Source organism: Drosophila albomicans, chromosome 2R (genome assembly GCF_009650485.2).
Source record: "Drosophila albomicans strain 15112-1751.03 chromosome 2R, ASM965048v2, whole genome shotgun sequence".
Classification (NCBI taxonomy): Eukaryota; Metazoa; Arthropoda; class Insecta; order Diptera; family Drosophilidae; genus Drosophila; species Drosophila albomicans.
Window position 1 is genome coordinate 32,606,265 of NC_047631.2, and position 23,530 is coordinate 32,629,794.

The following is a 23,530-nucleotide window of genomic DNA, read 5'->3' on the forward strand; positions in this document are numbered from 1 at the left end:
GTTAACTAAGCCCCACATTCGGACCCACCCTAAAAACAACAACACAACTTACAACACACTTGGCGATAACCTTTGGCTCACTCACTCAACGTAATCGCATCGACAATTTCTTGGCATTTCGTCAGCCAAGGGATGGATGAAGAAACTAGAACGGAACTGAAGCGCTTTCAAAATGTAAAAACATTTCTTGCATTAGCAAAATTGAAACAAACAATACAAACAACAATGTGGAGGTCGTTAGGGGGCGCCACTTCAAAGTATCCATAGCATTTCGCAACAATTAAATTTATGAGCCTGCCCCAACTTTTGACATTTGCATTTTGAGGGGTAAACGAGGGGGCGTAGGGATTACTATTTTTGGGACACTTTACGGATTTGGGAACGTCACTTTGACAGCTTTACAAATAATTTCTCACATGTCACTTGTCGCGTTCTTCTTTTTCCTTGACTTGACTGGGAAATGCTTTAGCAAATTGCGACCCCAATGGTGGCTTAAGGACCACCGCACCGCTCCACACTTCTTCTGGCTGCCCATCGACGACCTCCTCCAACCTGGCCCCAAAAACTCAACCCATGTCAGTCAAAAAGCTTTACAGAGAGTAAGAGGGGGAGTGCTGAGAGGGGGCAACACAAATGCCACAAAACACGTAATGATAATAATATGCAGCAGAGAGAGGGATAAAGGAGAGGCGGACAGGGTTTTATGGACTGTGTGTGCTTGGAGACGGGTTTGTTGTAACCCGTGCAGCTCAGTGACATAATCGGCACAGTTGGCCTGGCAACGACTTAGTTGTTGCTGTTGTTGTTGTTGTTGGCCTAGGAAAATTCCTTTGGAGCCGTTGGTTGCTACAGTTCTTAAAAGCGTTATTGCTTTTGGCTTAATGTTTAATGCGAAATGAACTTAATCAAATGACTTTATTGCATACCCACACAATAATTTACTGCCATTCGTAAATTAGGCTGCTTTTAATTGGAAATTGAGACTGTAATATAAAATTGAATTTTTGAGCAATGCTTTTTTGTCTACAACATCTTTAATATGCGGTTCTTAATTTCGGTATACTATATAGTATTTTTACAGTTTGTGGTATATGTATCCGCTTGTGGTATATGATACCAAATGTATCATTTGGTATATTTATGTATTTTCTGTATATTTTAACGACAAGACCGCTTTCGCTTTTGATATATTTATAAACCAAATACAATATGCGGTATATTTATGTTTTATGTATATTTATTTGATATTTCTTAACCATAATATCGCTTATATCGGTATATTTATAAACCAAATACATTTAGTATATTTATATACCAAAACAGTTGGTATATTTATATACCAAATATAACATTCGGTATATTTATATATAAAATGCAACATTCGGTATATTTATATATAAAATGCAACATTCGGTATATTTATATACCAAATACAATTCGGTATATTTATGTTTTTCTGTATATTTATATACCAAATACACACATACGGTATATTTATATACCAAATACAATTCGGTATATTTATTTAGTATATCTTAACGATAATACCGCTTCCGCTCCTGTTGAAATTTATATATTTTATTTTATGTACAACATTTCGGTATATTTATATACCAAATACCGCTTTGGCTCCTATTCAAATTGAGTGTTTGTAAAACACATTTATTTAACAATTTTATTTTCCTATTCTAATAAGTTATTCTGATTATAATACTTCTCGTTATACGAGTACTGTAAATGTAGTTCAGTATAATTTCACATATCTGAAATTGTCAGGCAATCTCTTGACTTCCCATTCGACTTGGCCACTTTTGCTGCGGCCTATTAAAAAGATTGTGGGTCAGAGCATGACTGACCCTTGCCAGCTGAACTTTGGTATTTGTGTGCCTGACTGCGACTGAAATTTTGATTGACATGTTGGAATCAATCTGCAATTACAATGCAAACACAAGTACGAGTAGATGTCACAGTTACATTCGTATTAAATGTCAATGAACCAGAGAAAGATTTAGTATGAAATGCGGGTCTCCAAGGGATCGCAATGGGTTGGGTTCGGGTGTGGAGAGTGTGGTGAATGGAGAATGGAGACTTTGGAGAGTGGTGAGTGGAGAGTGGCGGCGAGGCATGTCCATGTTTTATGGCTTTATTTCAATTTGGCATTAATTGGCGCACGAATGTTGTTGCTGGCTGTCTCGTTGTTTGTTGTTTTGTTGCTGAAATGTATTTCATATTTTGTTGTTGTTGTTTTCCTTTATGCATATTTATGGCTTTCGCTCGCCCGCGGGCGTAATCAGCATCAGCAACACAGCAACAGCAACAGCAACAGCTGGAGCCAAAGCCACAGCTAGAGAGCCATCAAAGCAGCTGGCATCGCTTTTGGGTTCAGGTTCAGTCGGAGGAACTGCGGCTTGGAGAGGCATGCTTGAGTGAGGAACGCTTCGGCTTCGGCTTCGACTTTTAGCTGGTTGGCTGACTAGCTAGCCGGCTGCCTCCTTGTGTCCTCTCCTCTCTGCTCCTCTCTCTGTCTTTCTGGCTATGCAGATTGCCGGCTGCAATTTTCAATGCATAATCAGCAACAACAACATTTTGCTACGTGACGAATTACGTGCAAAATTGCTACGCTAACGAAAGCACCAACAACAACAAAAGCAACTCCAACAACAACAACATCATCATCATCATCGACAACAGCAACAACAATAAAGAGTTGAAATGTTGCAGTCAAGTGTGCCTCGACTGCAAAACTCAGCTGCATCAGCTCGAGCTTTCAAATTTGCCAACAACGCTGCAAATGATGAAAAATAACAAGAAAAATGGGGAAAAAGCATATTTTAAAATATTCTTAGAAAGGCATTTTATGAGTTTCAAGCAATCAAAATAGATATAGATAACTTCAAATGCTGAAAAAGTTGCTCTTAACTGCTTTCTATTTAAATGAAGCGCTATTCAAGTTAAAAGTGATATATTTAGCTAACTAATTATCAGTAGCAGAAAAGATTTTGACTGTTGATTGTTAACTAAATTTGGTTCAATAAAATGTAAATAAATTAATGCATAAATTACTATAGAATTGCTGCTGCATAAATTTACTTTTTGCACAAATTATGCTGTGCAATATAAAAGATATTTCCTTGACAAAAGAAACCAGTTTAAATTGTCTAAACCGATCACAAAATTTTTTAGAGTTTGATGCTATATATAGAATATATTACTAACTTAAGAAGCGTGGTTCATTCTTTAAATGATTTATGATCAAAAGTAGTTCAGATTAGCTTTTTCCCAAGCTCTTGCTTAATGGTTACTTAAGCCGCTTTAAAGTATTCTCACTGTAAGTCCAAATCTGAAAACTACGTTTGCTGTTCTCACAATCAATTGATAATTGCTTTTTCAGTAAACTAAATGTGGCAGCATTATTTATTAAAGAGAATTCACTAAGAAGTTGTTTGTTATTTCGTTGCCCTTTCATGGCGCATGGCGAGTTGTGCTGCTGTCAAGTTGTTGCGAAGTCAAAAGGCTTCCTCGCCACCATCATCTAATGCGCATATTCTGAAAGCTGTCTTTCCAGTTGATGTCCAGCCAGCCCCCTCGAATGTCACGTACGCCAAGTCGAGCGTATTTATACCCGCTACCTTTAGGGTAGAAGGGTATTATAATTTTGTGACGGCAGGAAATGTATCTCCAACTCTATAAAGTATATATATTTTAGATCAGCGTCAACAATCGAGACGTTAAAGATATGTCTGTCTGTCAGTCCGTCCATCTGTTTGAACTCCTAGATCTCAGAGACTATAAGAGATAGGGAAATAATTTTTTTTAACAGCACTTCTTATGTTTACACGCATCTCAAATTTGTTTCAAATTTTTGCCACGCCCACTTCCGCTCCTGCAAATGCACAAAAATCAAATAACAAGCGCTATTTTGAAGGTAGAGTTTTGAATTTTGGTTCCTACAATAATAACTACAGTATTTATGATTCCTGAGAATTTAGTTCTGTTTGGATAAAAATTGTAAAAGTTGTTTAAGAAAATGTTTTGTATGGGGAAAAACACCGTATTATAATTCTTAATAGATTGGTTATACCAGATTTGGTATATTTTGTACTTTATGGTATATTTAAATGTAGTACCATAGAAAAACAACAATTATATTTTATTTTATTTAGTATATTTTAGTATTTTTGCGAGATATGTATAATTTAGTATATTCTAGTATATTTGTGGTATATTAATTTGGTATAATTTAAGAATAGTACTGTACTATTTTGCTTTTATTCGAAAAGGGTAGCGGGTATCTCGCAGTCGAGTTCACTCCACTGTAGGTTTCTTACTTGATTTTATTTAGCTTTGTGCCAAATGTTATTGTCCCCCAGCTCGACTTGCCCTCTCTTTCTAGAATTCTCTCTCGTTCTCTTGGGTTTATTGGCACGCATGCGCTGCGCATACATACGAGCATAATTTTTAATCAAATCGCAATTTTGGCCAGCCAGATCAACGCTCTGAGCTCTGCGTTGTTCCCGCTGGAGTTCAGTGGCTGCTCCTTTTGAGGAGCTTTTGAGGAGGCAGGCAGGAATATTCATCGCTGGCAGGCTCAACTCCGGCTTCGACTTTGACTTCGACTTCAACTCGAAGTCGAGTTGTCTTGCTTTTGGGGTTTGCAGGTGAAATTGTGTGCAACGTAACATATTATTAAATTGGCTTGATTATGGCCATGGCCAACAGCTACACAGCACAGCAACAGCGACCAGCAGTCAAGCAGCCAAGGCGGGTGGGCGTGTGCTCACACACACACACACACTGAAACACACTCATACACTCACGAAAATAACCAATTTTGTGCTCGCCAGAGCATTTCCTGTCGTGCCATGTTGTTGCCGTGGCTTTTGCCTCCACGTCGAGCAATTAAAGTGTGTAAACATGGCTGACTGTCGGACTGTGAGATTGACTGAATGACTGACTGACTGTGGCATGCAAGCTATAATAAATCTTCCAGCGTAGCCAAAAATAGAGAGAGCGCATTCTACAAAAGTGCAGTCCCCAAAAATAGAAGCGTGAACTCAAAGACAATCGATAAAAGTAAAAAGGTCTTCTGATTGATCTATGAGGCAAGGCAAGGCGAGGCAATATACATTTCTCCCCCACTTTAAAGAAAGTCCTATGTAGGTCAAATTTCGGGGAGGAGAACTTTTTACGCCTCGTCGATCGTTGATCGTCAAGCTGGCTGCCACAGTTGATAATGTCAAACGCGCTTTGATAAAGTACACACGCACTTTCGACCACAAAAGTTTATAAACATTTGTATAGTATATATTTGAATTCATAAATTAATTGCGATTACTATCTGGATTCTTGTCATACTCCGCCTGAGCTGCGGGTTCCGCAAACTTATCATCAAACCTGTCCAACATTTATTGTTATAACATTCGTTTCTGCTTTTGCTTTCTTCTTCGCCATTATATCATAATCATTTCAGTCACGCGTCTGACATGACAATTTTCTACAACTTTTCTACAACTTGCAACTTTGCAGCATGCTGCACACAATAATTGTTGTTGTCTCTTATAATTATGTCATCTTCTTTGCTTAAATGTTTATTTAAAAACAAGTATGGAAAAAAACTAAAAGTTTCAATTTCCGTTCACTCATTAAACAGGGGGACAAGGGTAAATAATTAAGTGCCTTTGCCGATGGTAACTGGCGACACCCACAAAATGTGGCAACGAAGAAGAAGAAGTGTGTTGAGGGTACTCCCAGTGACACCCACATGAAATAATTCCCAAATGACCCACGAGTCCAAACAGAGCGCAAAGTGGTTTCCATTTTATTTTGTTTTTCTCTCTCGCTTGTTTTTTACCACACTTTGTTTGCTTTGTTTCTTTTGTGTGTCTTTTTTTTGTTTTTTGTTGTGTGAGGTTTGTTTCGTTGCTATTTTGGGCACTGTGATGGGAGAATAATGAGTTTAACAACCTGCTACCATTTATTTAACAATATTTCAACTGAAAATGCCTTATTGAAATAATACTTTATTATGTATTAACATTGCTGTGACTTAACAATCGTTAAAAAAAACTGATTTGCTTTCAAGTGCCACAGCCCTTAACGACTATTATGAGTTTGCTCCTTCATTTATCCATTTAATATTTCTTTGCTGTGTAGTCAGCCGATTAAGATATAGAGAGAAGTTTAAATAAACATTTATAAAAACAGATTAGATATATTTAAAATATTTTAACTGGTGTTTTGCTTAAAAAACAACCAATGAATTGCATAATATTAATTATTGATTTAAATTCCAATTAATAATTCTTTGCAGAGTGCATTAAAATGTCTGAAATTTTTGTTTTTCTAAATGAAATTTAGATTTAGTTTAAATACATCCAATATTAACTTCAGTATTTATGATTCCTGAAGGAAGAAATAATTTTGTATTGCAAAACACCTCTTCTGCAATCGGGTCAAAGTTTCTTTGGCTGAAAAGTTGGTATATTTTGTACTTTTGGTATATTTGTAATGTAATGCTTTGCCGATATACTGATATATAAAGAAAATACTCGAGATAAAACTATATTATAAGAAATATACTAAATTAAGATACCGAAAATACTAAAATATACCGAATAATACTATATTCTAGTATTTTGGTATATTAATTTAAAAACATCCTGAAAAAGACTGACCTTAGTAATATATTTTTTACTACATTACAATCGCACTTATGAATCTTCTCCCTCATTTCATGTTGGTTGCTTTTTACTTTACAGTATATTAAATCAATTGAAATGTCTATAATTTGTAATGCAATTATAAAAGATACATCTAGAGCACGTATTTTACAATTCTTTTAGCTATGTAATCACGTAATAAATATACCATACAATATATTTAATGAAATGCCAAACGCACTCGTTTTTTCCCCACTCATTCATTCATTCAGCAAACGAAGCAAAACGACCTCCTTCTTTTTTGTTTTTTTTTAACACATTGTTAACTAATCGATTTCTTAATACTGTTTAAACAATTCGAAATCGCAGCCAAGTGAAATAATGAATTGTTACATGTTTTATTCAATGAGAAATACCAAAAAAAATAAAAAATGTGCTTGTCGACAACTTTATATGTATATATATTTTTATCTTCTATGAACTTTGTATTAAGTATGACGTTAAACAGCGGCCAAAAGCAAATGTCAGACTAGAGTACAAGATATTTCTGTATGGGGTTGTGTTTATGTTCGAGTGTCTTATCTGTGCTGTGTGTGCGTTAATTAAAATGCCATCGATTTTCATAGTATTATATCGTGGCTCATGTCCATTAGATGACAGCATATGTTAATTAATGAAATAAACGCTTCGATTCAAAGGCACAGCAATTATTGCAATTGAAAGAGAGAGAATGAGAGGAGAGAGATAGAGAAGAGCTTCTTCAACGCATTCCATTAGAGTCATGAAACTCCAACCAAGCCTTTTTCTTATATCACGCCCTTTGCAAGTTAATCACCTTTTTTTTTGCAAATTAATTGTAGTTTCTACAAGTACTGAGCATAACATTGTCATTCACATTTTTTGCAATTAGAAGCCATTGCCTAAGCTCGTCATTAATTTCGTAATCACGCAGCGAATCGCTTGAGTATATTGTTCTATCGCTCAACCCGAACATGAACCCCATCCACATCTCCATCCCGGTTCCAGTTCCAGACCTCGACTTGGCCTTTGTTTATTAAAACTGCGACGTTTGGTCATAAAATATGAAATTAGCATATTCATGATTTCATGGCTGATAAACTGCAGTCGCGTTTTTCGTTTCTCGTTCGCTTTGTTTGTTTCGAGCATTTAAAGTTCGATTCTCTCTTCCGGATTAAGGCAAAAGAAAATTGTTACAGTCATTGGCCCAAATAAGCGTCGAGTCAGTCGTCGAGACACAATTGAAGAGGGGGGAGGAAAACTGTGGAATGAAAATGGCAATACGTGTACTCCAAATGAAAATGAAAAGCGAAACTAAACTACCAAAAGCATAAGCACTGTAAATGTGCGCTGTGTTTTTCTTTTTTTTTTCTTCGCTCTCGGCTCCATTCGATTGGCGCTTTGTGGCTTTATTTTTAGATGCCCCAAAATGGGGGAAAATTGTCAGGCAAAACACATAGACAGACTCAAAACAAAGTGTAGCGCAGAAATCTAGGTAAGCACAAGGAAAACAAAAATAAAAATAAATGGCAAAACGAAAAGTAGAAGATGAGATACTCTTGAAACCTAAAACTGGTTGTCTAAAGTGAAATAAAAGAAACAATTCACGAGTGTGAAAAGAGCAGGAAATGGAAGTTTGAAGATAATGAAGATTAATTGCGATACACGCAGATTAAGAAATAATGCTACAAAACGTATTGATGGCATATCAATAGAGATATATATTTGAAGTGCCAACGAAAGAGATGAAGATACAAGAGTAAATGCTGACTGAAATTGAGATTCAAATTAAAATGTGAGTAGTTTGGTAATGAAAGTTGAAAGAGATTAATAAATGGAAGAGAGCAATGAGAATAGATTGTAGATCGATTTAGTTTAGATGTAGAGATATTGATAATGATTTAAAGTTACGTATTTGAAGTGTATAGATACAGATACTGATTTAAAGATATATGCCAAAATAGCAATGAAGTTTAATGTGACGAATATTGAGGAAGAGTTTTAAGAGTATGAGTATGAGTATGTTAGATTGTAATGTAAAATAAAAGTAATTTATATATATGAAAAAGGATAGAGATGTCAACAAAGATACATGCCTGAAATGTATAAATACAAATACTGATTTAAAGATACCCGCCAAGATCAAATTAGTATGACAACTGTACAGGAAGAGAGATTGTAATATAAAAAAGTAGTTTATTAAAGAAAAAAGAATAGAGATGTCGATACAGACAGATATCTTAAATGTTACGTTAAAATGATAATGAAGTATGACACAAATAGATAAAGATATTCAAGAATAAGTGCAGATTGAAATAAAGATTATCATATAAAATAAAATTTCTTTATTTATTTAATACAAAAAAGTAAAAAGATGTCGATATTTTAAAGATGCAATGCAACATAATAAAGAAGTTTGGTTTAAGAACTATTGAGGAAAGGATTCAAGAGAGAATGCAGTTCGAAATAGAGATCAATATATAAAGTATATCTTAAATGTTAGCTACAGATATTGATTTAAAGATACATGATAAAGATAGTGATTGCGTTTGCTATAGAAAATGCTGAGGAAGAGATAGTAAAACAAACAAAGAAAACTAATTTTGCAAGTACGCAATTTCGTATTTTCTTAGCAGCGAGTGGAAACTTTTAAGTTGGAAAGTTGGATGCGTTGTTGGTGTTTCTAAAATGCTGCTCCAGCTGTTAGGGTATTCCCCATTGAAGCTGTTGCCAAGGCGTGCACAAGAGCAGCCCTCAGCTCAGCTCTGCTCTGCTCAGCTTGAGCTAGTCATGCTCGGGTGGCTGCTGGCTGCTCTTGTTGCCATTGTTATAGTTTTAGCCGGGCTTAAATGTTGTTGCTGCTGTTGTCACCTCGAGCAGAGAGTGCGAGGGAGTGTTGCTTGCAAATTTGTTTGCCCAAAAAACGGGAGAAAATAGTTCAAAACGTGCTGCTGCATGGCCCAAAAGAAAACAATGTAATGCAAACGGAACCAAAAATGAAAACCAAACTCGAAACCAAACAACTTCTGAATAAGCAGCAAACCCGGCTAAAAAACACAGTCGCTAGTCATTGTCATTGCTGTTGTTGTTGTTATTGCTTGTTGCTTGTTTAAGATAAACAAATGTTATGCAAAATATGAAGAGAAAAAAAACAACAAGAAGAAACACTGAGAAAAAAAGTTGAAGGCAAAGTTGCGGCTTATGTAACGAAAACAAAAAAATAAAGTTGAACTTACTATAAAACAAATATTGTGGAAGAAAAGTTGTTTAGAAATTGACATGCGGCAGATTTGCATAATTAGTGAGACGCTGCTAACAAGCTGCCAGCTAAGGGCAAAGGGGCGTGGCAGCTGCCAAAGGGGCGTGCGAACAACAGCTGACTGACTGACTGACAAACTAACTCAGCTTCAGACTGTATCTTTGTATCTGTAGCTGAAATCTGTTCTAGACATTCGGCATTATATTCAGAGTTCAGTCAGTTTTCAGCTGCGCATACTTTATGCTCTGCAATTTGTTGTTTGCGCTCCACGCTTTATGCTCGAATTTCGCTGGCAAAACGAGTTTCGACGTTCGTCTTTCAGTTGAGAATTTCATTCTTGAAATGCAAACAGCTGTGGCAAAAAGCCGCCACATAAAACTCAGTCAAACTTGTAGATACAGATACACATGCAAATACATAGATACAGATACACACAGATACAGAAACAGATACAGCTGCTACAGCTTTGGCATATGAATGAAGCGAAAGACTCTGAAGTGCCATCCAGCATAGCCACAAATTTGGCCATAAAATATGGTAACGAAACACCTGCCAAGAATGAGATGTAAGTAAAGCGAAAGAGAGAGAGGGAGATATAGGGACAGACAATGATGATGGCAGTGCATCACCTGCGCAAAAAGTGTCGTCTGTCCTCCAGTCTGTCTCCAGTGTTGTCCTCAGTCTCTCAGCTATTGTTTCCCCCTTGTTTATTTTTTAATCTTTCATTTGCACTTTTGCTGTTTTCGTTGTTGTTGTTGCCCATTGCCGTTGACAGGCGAACAACTTGCAGGTTGCATATTTCAGTTATTCAGCAGACACAATCGCAATCAGCTCGAGTTTCAGCTACCTAAGCAAACACGCTTAATGCATGTATGCACACGCTGAACTAATACCTACTTATATATAGATATGGATACCTGGCCATAGCTATAGCTCGCTTAAATAGTTCATTAACTTTGGCGTCTGCCTTGAAGCAAGCGACACTTCTTGCAATGGTTTGACAATCAATTGAATTTAAAACAAGTATGAAAACTACAGTGGAGTATGCACGAATGTGAGATAACCGCTACCAATTTTAAGTATTATAGAAGCAAAACAAAAGCGGAATAAATCTAAGAATATAGTGAAAAAGACTAACATACAATATTGAATGATATTTTTGGTATATTGATTTTATATAGGGCGGAATTGTTCTTGAAATACACCAAATAAATATACTAAAATACTTAAAAATATTGAATGATATTTTTAGTATATTTATATAATACAATGCGGAATTATTGTTAAAATGTACCAAATAAATATACTGAAATATACCGAATGCTATATTTGGTATATTGTTGAACTATACCAAGTGAATATACTGAACAATATATAAACATATACCAAATGGTATATTTGGTATATCGAGATAATACAGGGCGGAATTGTTCTAGAAATGTACCAAATAAATATACTAAAAATACTTAAAAGTATTAAATGTTATGTTTGATGTACCAATATAATACAAAGCGGAATTTTTCTTAAAATATACCAAATAAATATACTGAAATATACCGAATTATGTATTTGGTATATCGGTACAGTACAGTCTGGAATTATTCTTAAAATATACCAAGGGAATATAGTGAAATATACAAAAATATAAGAAATGGTATATTTGGTATGTCGATATACTACAGTGCGGAATTATAGTAAAAATATTCCAAATAAATTTATCACAAATTACTAAATATGGCAAATGCTATACTATATTATATCGATATAATACTACAATCAAAATATACCATAGAGTAAAAATCATACCAGGCACAAAATTATAATACCCCTCATAATACATAAAGAGACAAATTGGAAAATGTTTCTAACTACTTAAGCTCTGAATTGCTGCAAGATGAATATTATATTATAACTGGCTTAACAAAATATAAATAATCAACATTCGTCTTTTATAAAATTGAACAATAAGTTTGAGGAAATGCCAGAGCTTTAATCTTAAGATGTTGTCAGAGCTTTTCAAAGCTCACTAAGACTAACAAATGTTTGTTGGCTATTGTGTGAGTGTAAAGTGCTTTGATGAGTTGGTATTGTATAAATCTTTCTTGCGTCTTTCAAACTGACCTTTAGTTGCGGACTCGACAAACTGCATAAAATTAGCTAAATGCGTTTAGTCAGGCAATTACAGTCAACTAATACATTTACCTTCCTTACCTCGCTATGTGAGGAGGCTAATAATCAAATCAATTTGCATAAAACACAAAGGGAGATCGCGAGTCGAGTTATAATGCAATCTGGCCTGATTTTTATATGTCACGCCCTGTTCCTGACATTTACGCTGCGCCCTACTGCACTTGCCTGCCAACAGCTAAGAGAAACAGAAACATGCAATGGTCAAAGCCTTTTTTGCCAGCCAAGAATTTATTGTAATGCGATTGTCGGCGAGCGAGTTGCATGCATGAAAATGCGGTAAACAAAAAGAAAAAAATCGATGTGGAGAGCATGTTGTCAGGCAATGGGTTCGCAGCAGTGTGTTAAGGTAATGTATAATATACATGTTTACGCCTTTCACACACAAATACACAGAGGGAGACACATAGATACAAACAGACGTGGTTAAAAATTGATTTCCCCTAAATGACGCTGGCAGCTAAGCAGCCACAGATACAACTACAAGATACAGATACAGCGAAAAATACAGATACACACATTTGTCTATCGAGTGAGTGTGTTTGTGTATAGGTGAAGGCGACGCGTTGCTGCTATCTAACAGTGAGCCGGCGTCGTATCTCATGGATACATTCGTCGACTGTCGGACTATCTATAACTTTAGTTTACTTTTAGTCAGTGGCTGGCAACACGATATCGCAATATTGTTGGCTTAGTTTCGAAATCGAACTGTATGCAAATGCTTACACTAAACAAACAAAATAGATACACACACATATGCATAGATACATTTTCCCTTCCTTCCCCCTTTGGTATAGTTCTGTGTGTGTATTTAGTTCTTTGGCTGGCTTTGAAAATCGATAAGCACAGCTGACTGACTGACTGACTGAATGATTGCATGAGGAACGCAAATGAATGGCTGCCCTTTTTTTTCTCGAATTTATTTTAACTTGAAATAATTGAGATTTATATCGCTTCGACAATGTGGGTTTATTTTTTCTATTCTCTACTGTTGTCCAAATATTTACTTGTTCTTTTGTTGCCTTGCGAGATGAGATTTCTGTATTTTAATTTAATTAAGTGTATCTACGACAACAAGATAGCAAACATCTCTTCAGAATGCGGCCGCACAATTAGAAATAATGCAAGCTTAATCAATTTAACCTACTTTACTTCTAGCTGCATTGTTTATAACTTGCTTTTTAATTAAGCGCTGCGGGCAACAGCAACAGCAAGAGCCAACAGCCTCAAGGTTTCCAGGGCCGGGCTTGGCCCCATTATTGCAACTGATGTCCTAATAGAACGGCAAAACAAATAAATAAACAGCAGCTCATATGTGAGTGGCAATTGTATAAAAAATGAGTATAAAAGAATTGCTGCGCCAGCCAATTGATGGCTAATAATTCTTTTAATATTTATTTATCTAATTTGTTTCGAGCTGAAAAGTTGCTTTTATAGTAGTTACCTTGGTTATTGTCTCTCTCGCTATTGTTTGGCTTACAAAAAAAGAGATGAACATGCAATAGTTGCGAGCTTATTCAAGTGCATAGAACAATAAGTTGAATAGCTTCATATGCTGTCACTCACATGCTTCGATGTGTGATGTGAATACATCCATTTAACTCTATTGCTTAAAGGGCGAAAATAAAGACGTCTTAGGGCTTGTCGTGATTGTGTAATGCTTAAGCTGACGACACTCTTGCGGCATTGTTGCATGTGCCGCCATGTAAGACAATCAGATGCAAATCGTGTGCCCAATTGCATTTCGGGCAAAGCAACAGCTGTTGGCTAACAGAAACTTAACAGCGCGATGTTAAACTACGTTGATGACATTTTCCATTTGATTTATGGTCTGCAACGTGATGTTGTTAACTGACAAAGTTGTTGGTTGGATGTGGAGCTATATGGATGGATGGAGAGGGCATTTTCTGGGTCTATGTCTGTATCCTAAGCAAGGCTTAACATATGTTAACTAACGGTATATAACAGTGCGCTGTTAAACGACGTTGATGACATTTTCCATTTGATTTATGGTCTGCAACGTGTTGTCAACTGACTGAGATGAATGGAGATGGCCTACTCTATGTCTCTGTATGTTTCCTAAGCAAGGCGCTAATTGCATTTCGTGCAAAATAACAGCTGTTAACTAACATAAACTTAACAGCTCGCTGTTAGGCGACGTTGATGACATTTTCCATTTGATTTATGGCCTGCAACGTGACTGAGTCTCAGTTCCAGTTGATTCGCAGACAGAGATTGATGGAGCTTAATAGATGAATAGAGATGGGCTTGTCTGGTGTCTCTTTCTGCACCCTAAACAAGTCTTAACAGCTGTAAACTAACAGAAATCTAACAGTGCGCTGTTAAGCGACGTTGATGACATTTTCCATTTGATTTATGGCCTGCAACGTGTTGTCAACTGACTCAGATGGATGGAAATGGTATTTTCTAAGTCTCTGTATGTTTCCTAATTGCATTTCGTACAAAGTAACAGCTGTTAACTAACAGAAACTCTACAGCGCGCTGTTAAACGACGTTGATGACATTTTCCATTTGATTTATGGCCTGCAACGTGTTGTCAACTGACTGAGTCTCAAGCCCCAGTTGATCCGCAGACAGAGATGGATGGATGGTTGGTTTGGTTGGATGTAGAGCTATATGGATGGATGGAGATGGGCTTGTCTGTGTCTCTGTGGCTGTATCTGTATCCTAAACAAGGCTGCAGCGCTAATTTGATGCCTAGCGACAGCGCGACAGACGGCGTTGCATGCAACATTCCAACGAGTATTTACCTTGCACGCGCCACCAGACTGTGCCCCACTCCTCCCCCTTTGGTGCGCACGGCATTTCTGTCTGCGCTGCACAATTTCAAGTGCCTCTCTCTCACTCTTGTGCTAGCACGCTCTCTCTCTCTCTCTCTCTCTCTCTCTCGCTGGCTGTCTGAAAAGGGGAGCAAGTTTAAATGCAACGAGCAAAAATCAATGCAACCCCAAAGCAGCTCGTGCCACACACACAGTCAAGTCGAGTCAGTCCCCTCTGAGAGTATATTATAAAATCCATTTACCCGCTGGCCAAGCGACTGCAGTGCAGAGGGGGAGGGGGAGGGGGAAGCGGGTGTTTTGGCCCCACTGTTTATGTGTGGGCGTCAACCGGCGCCGTGCTGTTTTATTAGATTGCTGTAAATAAGTTTATGACGTGCCCCAAAAAAAAAAAGCAGAAAACTAACTCGAAGCAAACGAGCGAAGGAACTTTTTAGATGCGAAAGGCTAATGAGATGCCACACAGAAATGTTATCCTTAGTCCATCGATCGATTGCGCATTACAAGGCCATTGCCTAGTTTAGTTTGGTTAATGCAACTCAACTCAACTCGACTCCTCTGTGAATGCATTTCTATGAGTTCATCTCAGACAGAAAGTCAGTGTCGAATTTACATGGCAAAAGCAAAAGCTGAGAACTGAGAACTGGAATTGTAATGCAGTTTGCACATTGCCAGACAACGAGGAGTCGACTGACTTTGCCTTTTGCATTTCCTCATTTGAAATTCTAGAATGTGCGCCCACCACACAGAGAAAGAGAAAAAAAGGCGAAACAAACAAGCAGAAGGAAGGAAAAATGCCTGAAAATGAGCAATTTCTTTGGCATTTTCATTCACTGTTTGTTGGCAAATGCAAAATGCAAAACGAAAGAATAGCAGTAAAAATTTACGTAAAGAAGTTGAGTTTATTGTATTATTTTTCTGTTGCGCGAATTGCGTCATAAATGCCTGAAGACAACCGCTAAGCACATTTTCCATTGCATAACAGTTGAAACTTGCAGTTTATTTAAATTTAACAATTTCTTTTTCTTTTCTTTTTTTATTTTTGCAGCACCGACGGCACAGAATCCCCCATACTGGCTGAAGACGGTGGCGATGGCCACGATAAACCCCGTTTGCGATATGGAGAATTGGTTATACTTGGGTAAGTCACAAAAGGGACTTTTCATTCCCTATCTTCCTTTCCTTTCAAGTTCAAGCACATTCCCATTTCATAATTCCCATTTTATGGTCGAATGTCGAACTGTAAAACACAAAAACAAAAAACAAAAACGAAAAAAACACCACACACAGTTGCAACCTGAATGCAGGCAGACACATAACGTTGTTGCCCCTGCCACACCCGAAACCAACAGCCATTCAATTCATTTACTCGTTGATCCATACACAAGGGCAACGCACAGTGGTGCCAAATGAATAGGGAAATCAATTTGGGGAAAATAGGAAAGAATTTTTTGAAAATTTAAATAAAAATTTAGAATAGCTTAAAAGTTATAAGGAAGCAAACCTTTGCTGCATTAATTTTATTTGATAGGTTATTAAATTAATAGATAATAAGTTAGTTTACAAATTATTTAAATCTTTGAAGAAAAAAAATGGTAGAAATACACCAAATTAATATAACAAAAAATACTAAAATATACCAAAGACTTTAATTGGAATATTCATATACTTAAATCTTTAAAAATGCTGAAAATATACAAAATTAATATACATAGAAAATACTACAAATTTCGAATACTAATGATTGGTATATTTGCATACTTAAATCTTTGAAAATTGCAAAAATATACCTAATAAATATACCAAGAAACTATTTTAAAAAATACCGAATACTGTATTTGGTATAATGGATATAGTATAAGATTCAAAGAATACGGTAGAGTACAGCAGCATATTGTTAACCAAACCAACTAAGAACATTATTTCTTCTATTCTGTTCTATTCGATTCTATTCTATTAAAAACTTCTACAATTTTTATCTGTATCAGTATCAGTTCACTAAATTTTCAGTTTACATTTTAAATTTAAACTAATTCAAGTGAAAGCTTTTAAATCAATACTTAATTAATTATTTAATTTTTCATCTGACCAAACTTTCAGGAACCTGTTCAATTCTTTCATTCACATTTAAAATTTAAAATCAGAACTTAAAACAATAAAAGTTCAATTAACTTTCTATATCTAAGCTTAAAATATCTGAAACGAAAAAATGTGTTTTCAACAAAAGTTTATTTAAATCAAGGCCAAGAAGCTGTCAGATTAAAAATAGTTTGCACTTTGTTTGCAGTTAGCGAAGCTTTGAAAATCTTTGTCAGAGCTGAGTCAGCTACAAAAGATTTATAGATGACTAGCTGAGATTTTCGACTAAGCTCGCACCACGGTGCCTAGATGGCGTGACGTCAAGCTGTTACCTGACCTGTGTAACCCAAGAATATGCTCGAGAGAGCTAGACAACAAAAGGTTTAAAACACTAAACAGCCGCTGCCTCATGTTGCGTGTTGCAACTTCAGCCGCTAGTCGGTCAGTTGAGTTCGAGTTCGGAATTGGAGTCTGCCACATAAATTAGATTCACGCTGTAGCCAAAGAGTTAGCCAGCGAGTGCGCCCAAGATTGATGATTTTGGCCGGCAGCTGTAAATCTTGATGGCGGTCTATCTATCTGCCAGTTGGCTCTCTGTCTGCGTCTGGCCAAAACGCTTGACATTACGCTGATTACCACGGCGCGCCGGTCTGTGACTCATGTGGCGTGCCTCAAGTGCCCCAAACCCAGTTCTAGCTCTAACTTCGGTTATGAGTTGGTGAGCTGAGTGAGTTTGAGTCATTTTCTCATTAGCTGGAGCGTTCTGTAAATGTTGTTGTTATCTCTTAACACTTTTTAATTGCTGGCAAAATGCTTCAAATGTGTCAGCAAATCAATTTTTCAACTGCGTGGAGAGAGATTTAACAGGCCACAACCAGAGTTTTTGCCGCCCACTTTAATGGCTTATTCGGCTGCACATTGTATCTTTTGTTTGCATTTGTATCTGATGGATACGAAAACCTGTATTGTTGCCGCCACGAAATCTTAATTGTGCTCGTCGTGAAATTAACAACAATTCCTTTTATTGTTTGTGTGTTTTTTGTGTTCAGCTCTTTGCTAATGCGTTAAATATCATTTACAACTTCTTAAATGCGCTCATTAATATATCAAAAGCATTAAAGTCACAATAATTACACACCGAAAATGTCCACCACACAAACAATTCGTGTTTAGCTTCTATTTCTATTTTTTTTCTGTCTTTTATCGACACACATTTTGTTACTTTTGTTTCATTTTGGTTTTCCCAGAAGTTAATATCATGACAGCATTTGTTTATTTATTCCCTTTGGAAGCGAAAACCATCTATTCCAATGAAATTGTTTCAATAGATGTTTTTATTGTATCTCAACTGGTACTTACAAAAGTATCTATGTGTGTTTATGTTATGATATATATATATGTGTGTGTGTGTTGGATTCATAAGAACATTTGGGAGATGCCAGTTCGTAAAATCGTACACATTATTATTGATATTTTATGTGTGGGCTGGCTGGCCTGGCCCATTAAATTGTCAAATCTTAGGTAGAAGAAGCAAAGCTCTGTTGTATCCCTTAACACATTGATATGTATTTGATGGGCTGTTCATAAAGTTGATGTCGGATGAATAATAAAATGTCATTTAATTTTATTATTTTTAAAGCTAACAACAGACGAATTCATAATTCAAGTAAATGTGAGTGAAACATTTACATGTTTTAGATAGCAATATAAAAGCAGAAGATTTGAAATTGAAAATATTTAAAAGGAGATAATATGCTTTATTATTTACTTCACGATAGAAAAATTTTGAATTCAAATATGTGTTTAACTGAAATAGAAACATTTACATGTTGAGTATAATAATATGAAAGAAAAGTTGTAGAATTCATTATTTAATTGAAACATGGATTGAACTAAAAAAGAAAAGGAGTAGTCTTAAAATTCTAAACAAAGAGATAAATTACTTTATTCTTTGCTTCGCTTTTGATATGACATCGAAATCTTGAATTAAATTATATGTCTAGCTGAAATCGCTACATACTCAAGATACAAATATGAAAGAAATTCATTCAAAATTCAAAATATTTCTAAACAGATAATGTACTTCATTTAGTTTTTAATACAAACGACAAAGAAATCTTGAATGAAAATTTAAGATAGAGATGGATATATAAGAAAAGTCTTAGAATGGAAAATATTACAAGAAAATATTAAAAATAAATATTTAATTTCTTTTTTTAAATAAACATCGACGAAATCCATAACTGAAATAAAGGTTCAACTATAGAAGAGAAGAAAAAATGGAAGGCATTAAATTCCAATATATTTACTCTTAACTTCACTTTACTAGAATTCAATTAAAATGTCAAGAATGAATTTATTACAAGCAGATGTAATAACTCTACAAATTTCAGTACTTAGGACTATAATTTTCATTAATTTCATAATGAATAAAAATCCCTTTAATCAATCAACTCATCTCCCTTGGCAACTTTTCGAGCCACCCGCGTTGTATTTCCAAACCCTTTGATTAGTGTTGTGCGTGTCGTTTCCCTAATCGCAGAGATAGACCCACGGGATCGACAGCTGCGCATGTTATTAAGCGATCTTTTATAGCAATCCATTTGACAAGTTAAATATACAGGGTATTCACGAACACATACGAGTATATTCGCATTAATGAGTCGACATATGGCTCAGTATCTGACTCGACTGTGGATGAAAGATGCTATCTGCGGGCAATTAACGTATTGACTCGACAATATGCCCGAAAACACAAAAATGAGATGCGCAAATGCTTTTAAGTTATTGTAACTAATTATCTCGTTCTCTTCGAGATGTGTTGGGTTATGGGCTGTGGTGGGCTGTGGGCGTGGCATTGTTAATTGCAGTTGTACACAGAACTTGACCCATATAAGAGTATGAAATAAATTTCGAACAAAAACAAAAAACAACGACGTACAGTCATGACTGTTGCTCTGGAGTTTGTTGTGTAATATGTGTATGATGTTTGCCCCCAATTTGTAGTTGTTGTTGCTGGGTTATCATAAATCAACCGTAGAACGTTCAACTCATAAAGTACAATTTGTGTGTGTGTGTGTTTCCATGTTGCAGCTACAATGGCTACTTGCCCCAGGGCGATCGCGGTCGTCGACGCTCCAAATTTGTGCTCCACAAGCGAACAGAGCCGAGCGGCGTCAAGCGCTCCAAACATTACATCGTACAATCACCACAGACATCCAAGGCCATACTGGATGCCAACCAGCACTCGATATCGTATACGCTCTCACGCAATCAGGCCGTCATTGTCGAGTACAAAGAGGACACGGAAACGGATATGTTTCAGGTGAGTGAAGTTCGAAATACATGTAGGGGAGAAATAGTCGAAGATATTTCTAAATACTGTTATTATGCGATCGGTAAACAATCATGTTTATAATGCATAAATCTGATGTATATTCGTATGAGTGACGATCGAAATATAGAGAAGAAACAGTCGAAGAGATTTCTAAAAACAGTTATTAAACAATCATGTTTATAAGGCATAAATCTGAAGTATATTCGTATGAGTGAAATATAGATAAGAAAGAGTCGAAGATCTTTCTAAAAACGGTTATTAAACGATCAATTAACAATCATGTTTATAACACATAAATCTCAAATATATTCGCTTAGCATATATGAAATTAATTTATTTATTAAATAATATTATTTATTATGGTGGTAAATATTTGAAATAACCTAAGTGATAGGTATATTCGAATCGAGTTACGATTCATAAATTTCTGCATTATACAAAAATTTTTAGATTTGCTATATCAGAAATGTATATAGATTATGTATACACTTTAATATTTATTCTCACAGGAAATATCTATAATACAATTGTTATACATGCTTAACTGATAGTTATCTTAAGTGATAGTTTGACTAGATTCGCTTCACAATACATTAATCTCTGTATTATCCAATTATTATATTTGCTATATAAGTAAATACATAAATTGCGTGCATAATATAAAATTTATTCAGGCAGCAAATATCCGTTTTTTAAATGCTCTACATTTAAGTGATAGATAAACCAGATTTGCTAGGTTATATTATATATTCTATTAGCAATATCAACCATAAATTAAATACTAAGTGTGTCTTCGACAGCAATAATACTATTTTTAGTAAATAGCAAATATATGATATACATTTAGTTTATATCTGTAATACAATTGTTATACATGCTTAACTGACAGTTAACTGAAGTGATAGTTAGACTAGATTCGCTTCACAATACATTAATATCTGTATTATGCAAATATTTGATTAGCAATGTCAGTAATAAATAAATTTACTATTTATTTTGGCTGTAAATATCTGAAATCGAATCACTTGAAATAAGCTGTGATATCTAAAATATAATATGCTTAACTGATAGTTAGACTAAATTTGCTTTACAACACTTAAGCCCAAGCAAATTGACGAATCTCCGATTAGTATTATTAGCAATAAATAATTTAATAAATGATATCAATAATACTATATTTTGTGGTTGTAAATATCTGTTATAAACCCAGCTAAAAGGGGCGTTAATATCATCTGTAATATAGCTGTTAAGCATGCTTCACTTACAATTAAGAGTTAGACATGATTTGCTTTATATAAGATTAGCAACCCATAAATTAAATGCAATAGCAACAAAAGTTTATGTTTATTATGGCAGTATATATCTGATATGCAGGAGATATCTGTAATATAACTGTTATACATACTTAAATGACAGTTCACTTGCTTGGCAACATGCTTCCGGATTTGCTTTATAATATATGACCGATTAGCTATATCAGACATAAATAATTTAATAAATAAATATTTATAGCAAGCAATACTATTTATTTTGCCTGTAAATATGTGATATCAAAGTATAAATATCTGTCATGGAATTTATATTTCAATCAGATTAGCTGCTGCTGTTTTTCGGCCTTCGTGTGATTAAGTCATCTGTTGGTTTTTTTGTGTCTGTATCGCAGACTGAGCTCGATTGATTTGTTAGCCTCATTTGCCTATAATACCCCTTTTTTCTTGGCCAAAAGGTCGAATGCGTGTTACTCATCAGATACTTTGTTATCCTCTTTGACATTGGCCCACAAGGCGGCAGCAGCGAAGGCAACGCAAAAGCTATTGACATTCATTATTTATATTGATTACCGCTTCTGCTAGGCCTGGCAACACTTCAGAGTGCCATTTGCACTTCCTTATTGGACTGAAGTGGAAATACCAATAGCCAATACAACAATAACAACAACATGATTTGCCATTTAGTTGAATAGTCGAACAACAATGATGGATTGCTCGCATATACTATATATAGAAAGATTTCTAGGTCAATTGATGAGGACTCCAGAACTAATCACATAATTATCGTGTATTTTTACACAGGTGGGACGCTCGTCAGAATCGCCAATAGATTTTGTTGTAATGGACACGCTGCCCGGTGATAAGAAGGATGCCAAGGTGATGCAGAGCACGATTTCACGCTTCGCCTGCCGCATTTTGGTTAACAGATGTGAACCTGCCAAGGCGAAAATCTTTGCCGCTGGCTTCGATTCAAGCAGAAACATATTCTTGGGCGTAAGTGCTAAAAATAACAATGCTTGACAATGTTTCCATTCAACTAATTTTGTATTTGTACAGGAAAAGGCCACCAAATGGCAGGACAATGTGGAAATTGATGGTCTAACCACAAACGGTGTGTTAATCATGCATCCCAAAGGTTCATTCTGTGGCGGCAATGCCAAGTGCGGACTCTGGCGTGAATGCTCCGTTGGCGGCGACGTTTTCAGCTTGCGTGAGTCGCGTTCGGCACAACAAAAGGGGCAACCCGTAAGTATCAGAAGAGGAATTTATAAATGAGAATGTGACTAAACTGTTTTTTTGCTTTACAGATCTACGATGAATGCAACATCTTGCAGGACGGCACACTCATTGATCTCTGTGGCGCCACACTGCTCTGGCGCTCAGCTGAGGGGCTGCAACATTCACCGGTAAGCAGTGGAGATAAGAATATAGGAAGCAGAACCAAAAAAACTACTTTGTAACGCCAATCCCCAACAACTTACCACTCCGATATCCCAAGAAGTCATCAAATTAAATACTTAAGACTTAGACGGACAGCACATGAACATTTCTTCAAAAGCAATGCCACATTCTCTTGCGGAGTCCGCCAAAACAACACACCAATAACCCTGGAACATATTTTATTAGACTGTCCATCCTTAACTTTCTTCTTTCGAAACATCTCTTTAAAGGCACATCAATAACTCTAACATATAATATTGGACTGCTTATCCTTAACTTTCTTTTTTGGAAACCAATTCCCACTCTCTTTCCTACTCAAACATTTCGAGCAATTTTGATTTCTTCAAAGAAGCTAATAAAAACATTTAAATAACTTAGCAACGAAACTTTGTACACATATTTAAGTATTCCTTCAAAATTACATTCTTTTATCACTAATTCAAGTCAGTCTAGAAAATTTATACTAGGTTATGCATTTTTTC

General features: G+C 35.8%; 1 protein-coding gene across 1 annotated transcript in view; it reads left to right on the top strand.

Moving 5' to 3' along the window:
- LOC117575789 (protein pellino) overlaps positions 1-23,530 on the top strand; it is a 41,737-nt gene that overhangs the window by 16,248 nt on the left and 1,959 nt on the right. Inside the window, exons 3-7 of the mRNA XM_034260164.2 lie at positions 15,970-16,062; positions 20,094-20,325; positions 22,410-22,601; positions 22,665-22,853; positions 22,916-23,014. Coding sequence (XP_034116055.1) covers positions 15,970-16,062; positions 20,094-20,325; positions 22,410-22,601; positions 22,665-22,853; positions 22,916-23,014 — 805 coding nt within the window. The remainder of the gene's footprint in view (positions 1-15,969; positions 16,063-20,093; positions 20,326-22,409; positions 22,602-22,664; positions 22,854-22,915; positions 23,015-23,530) is intronic.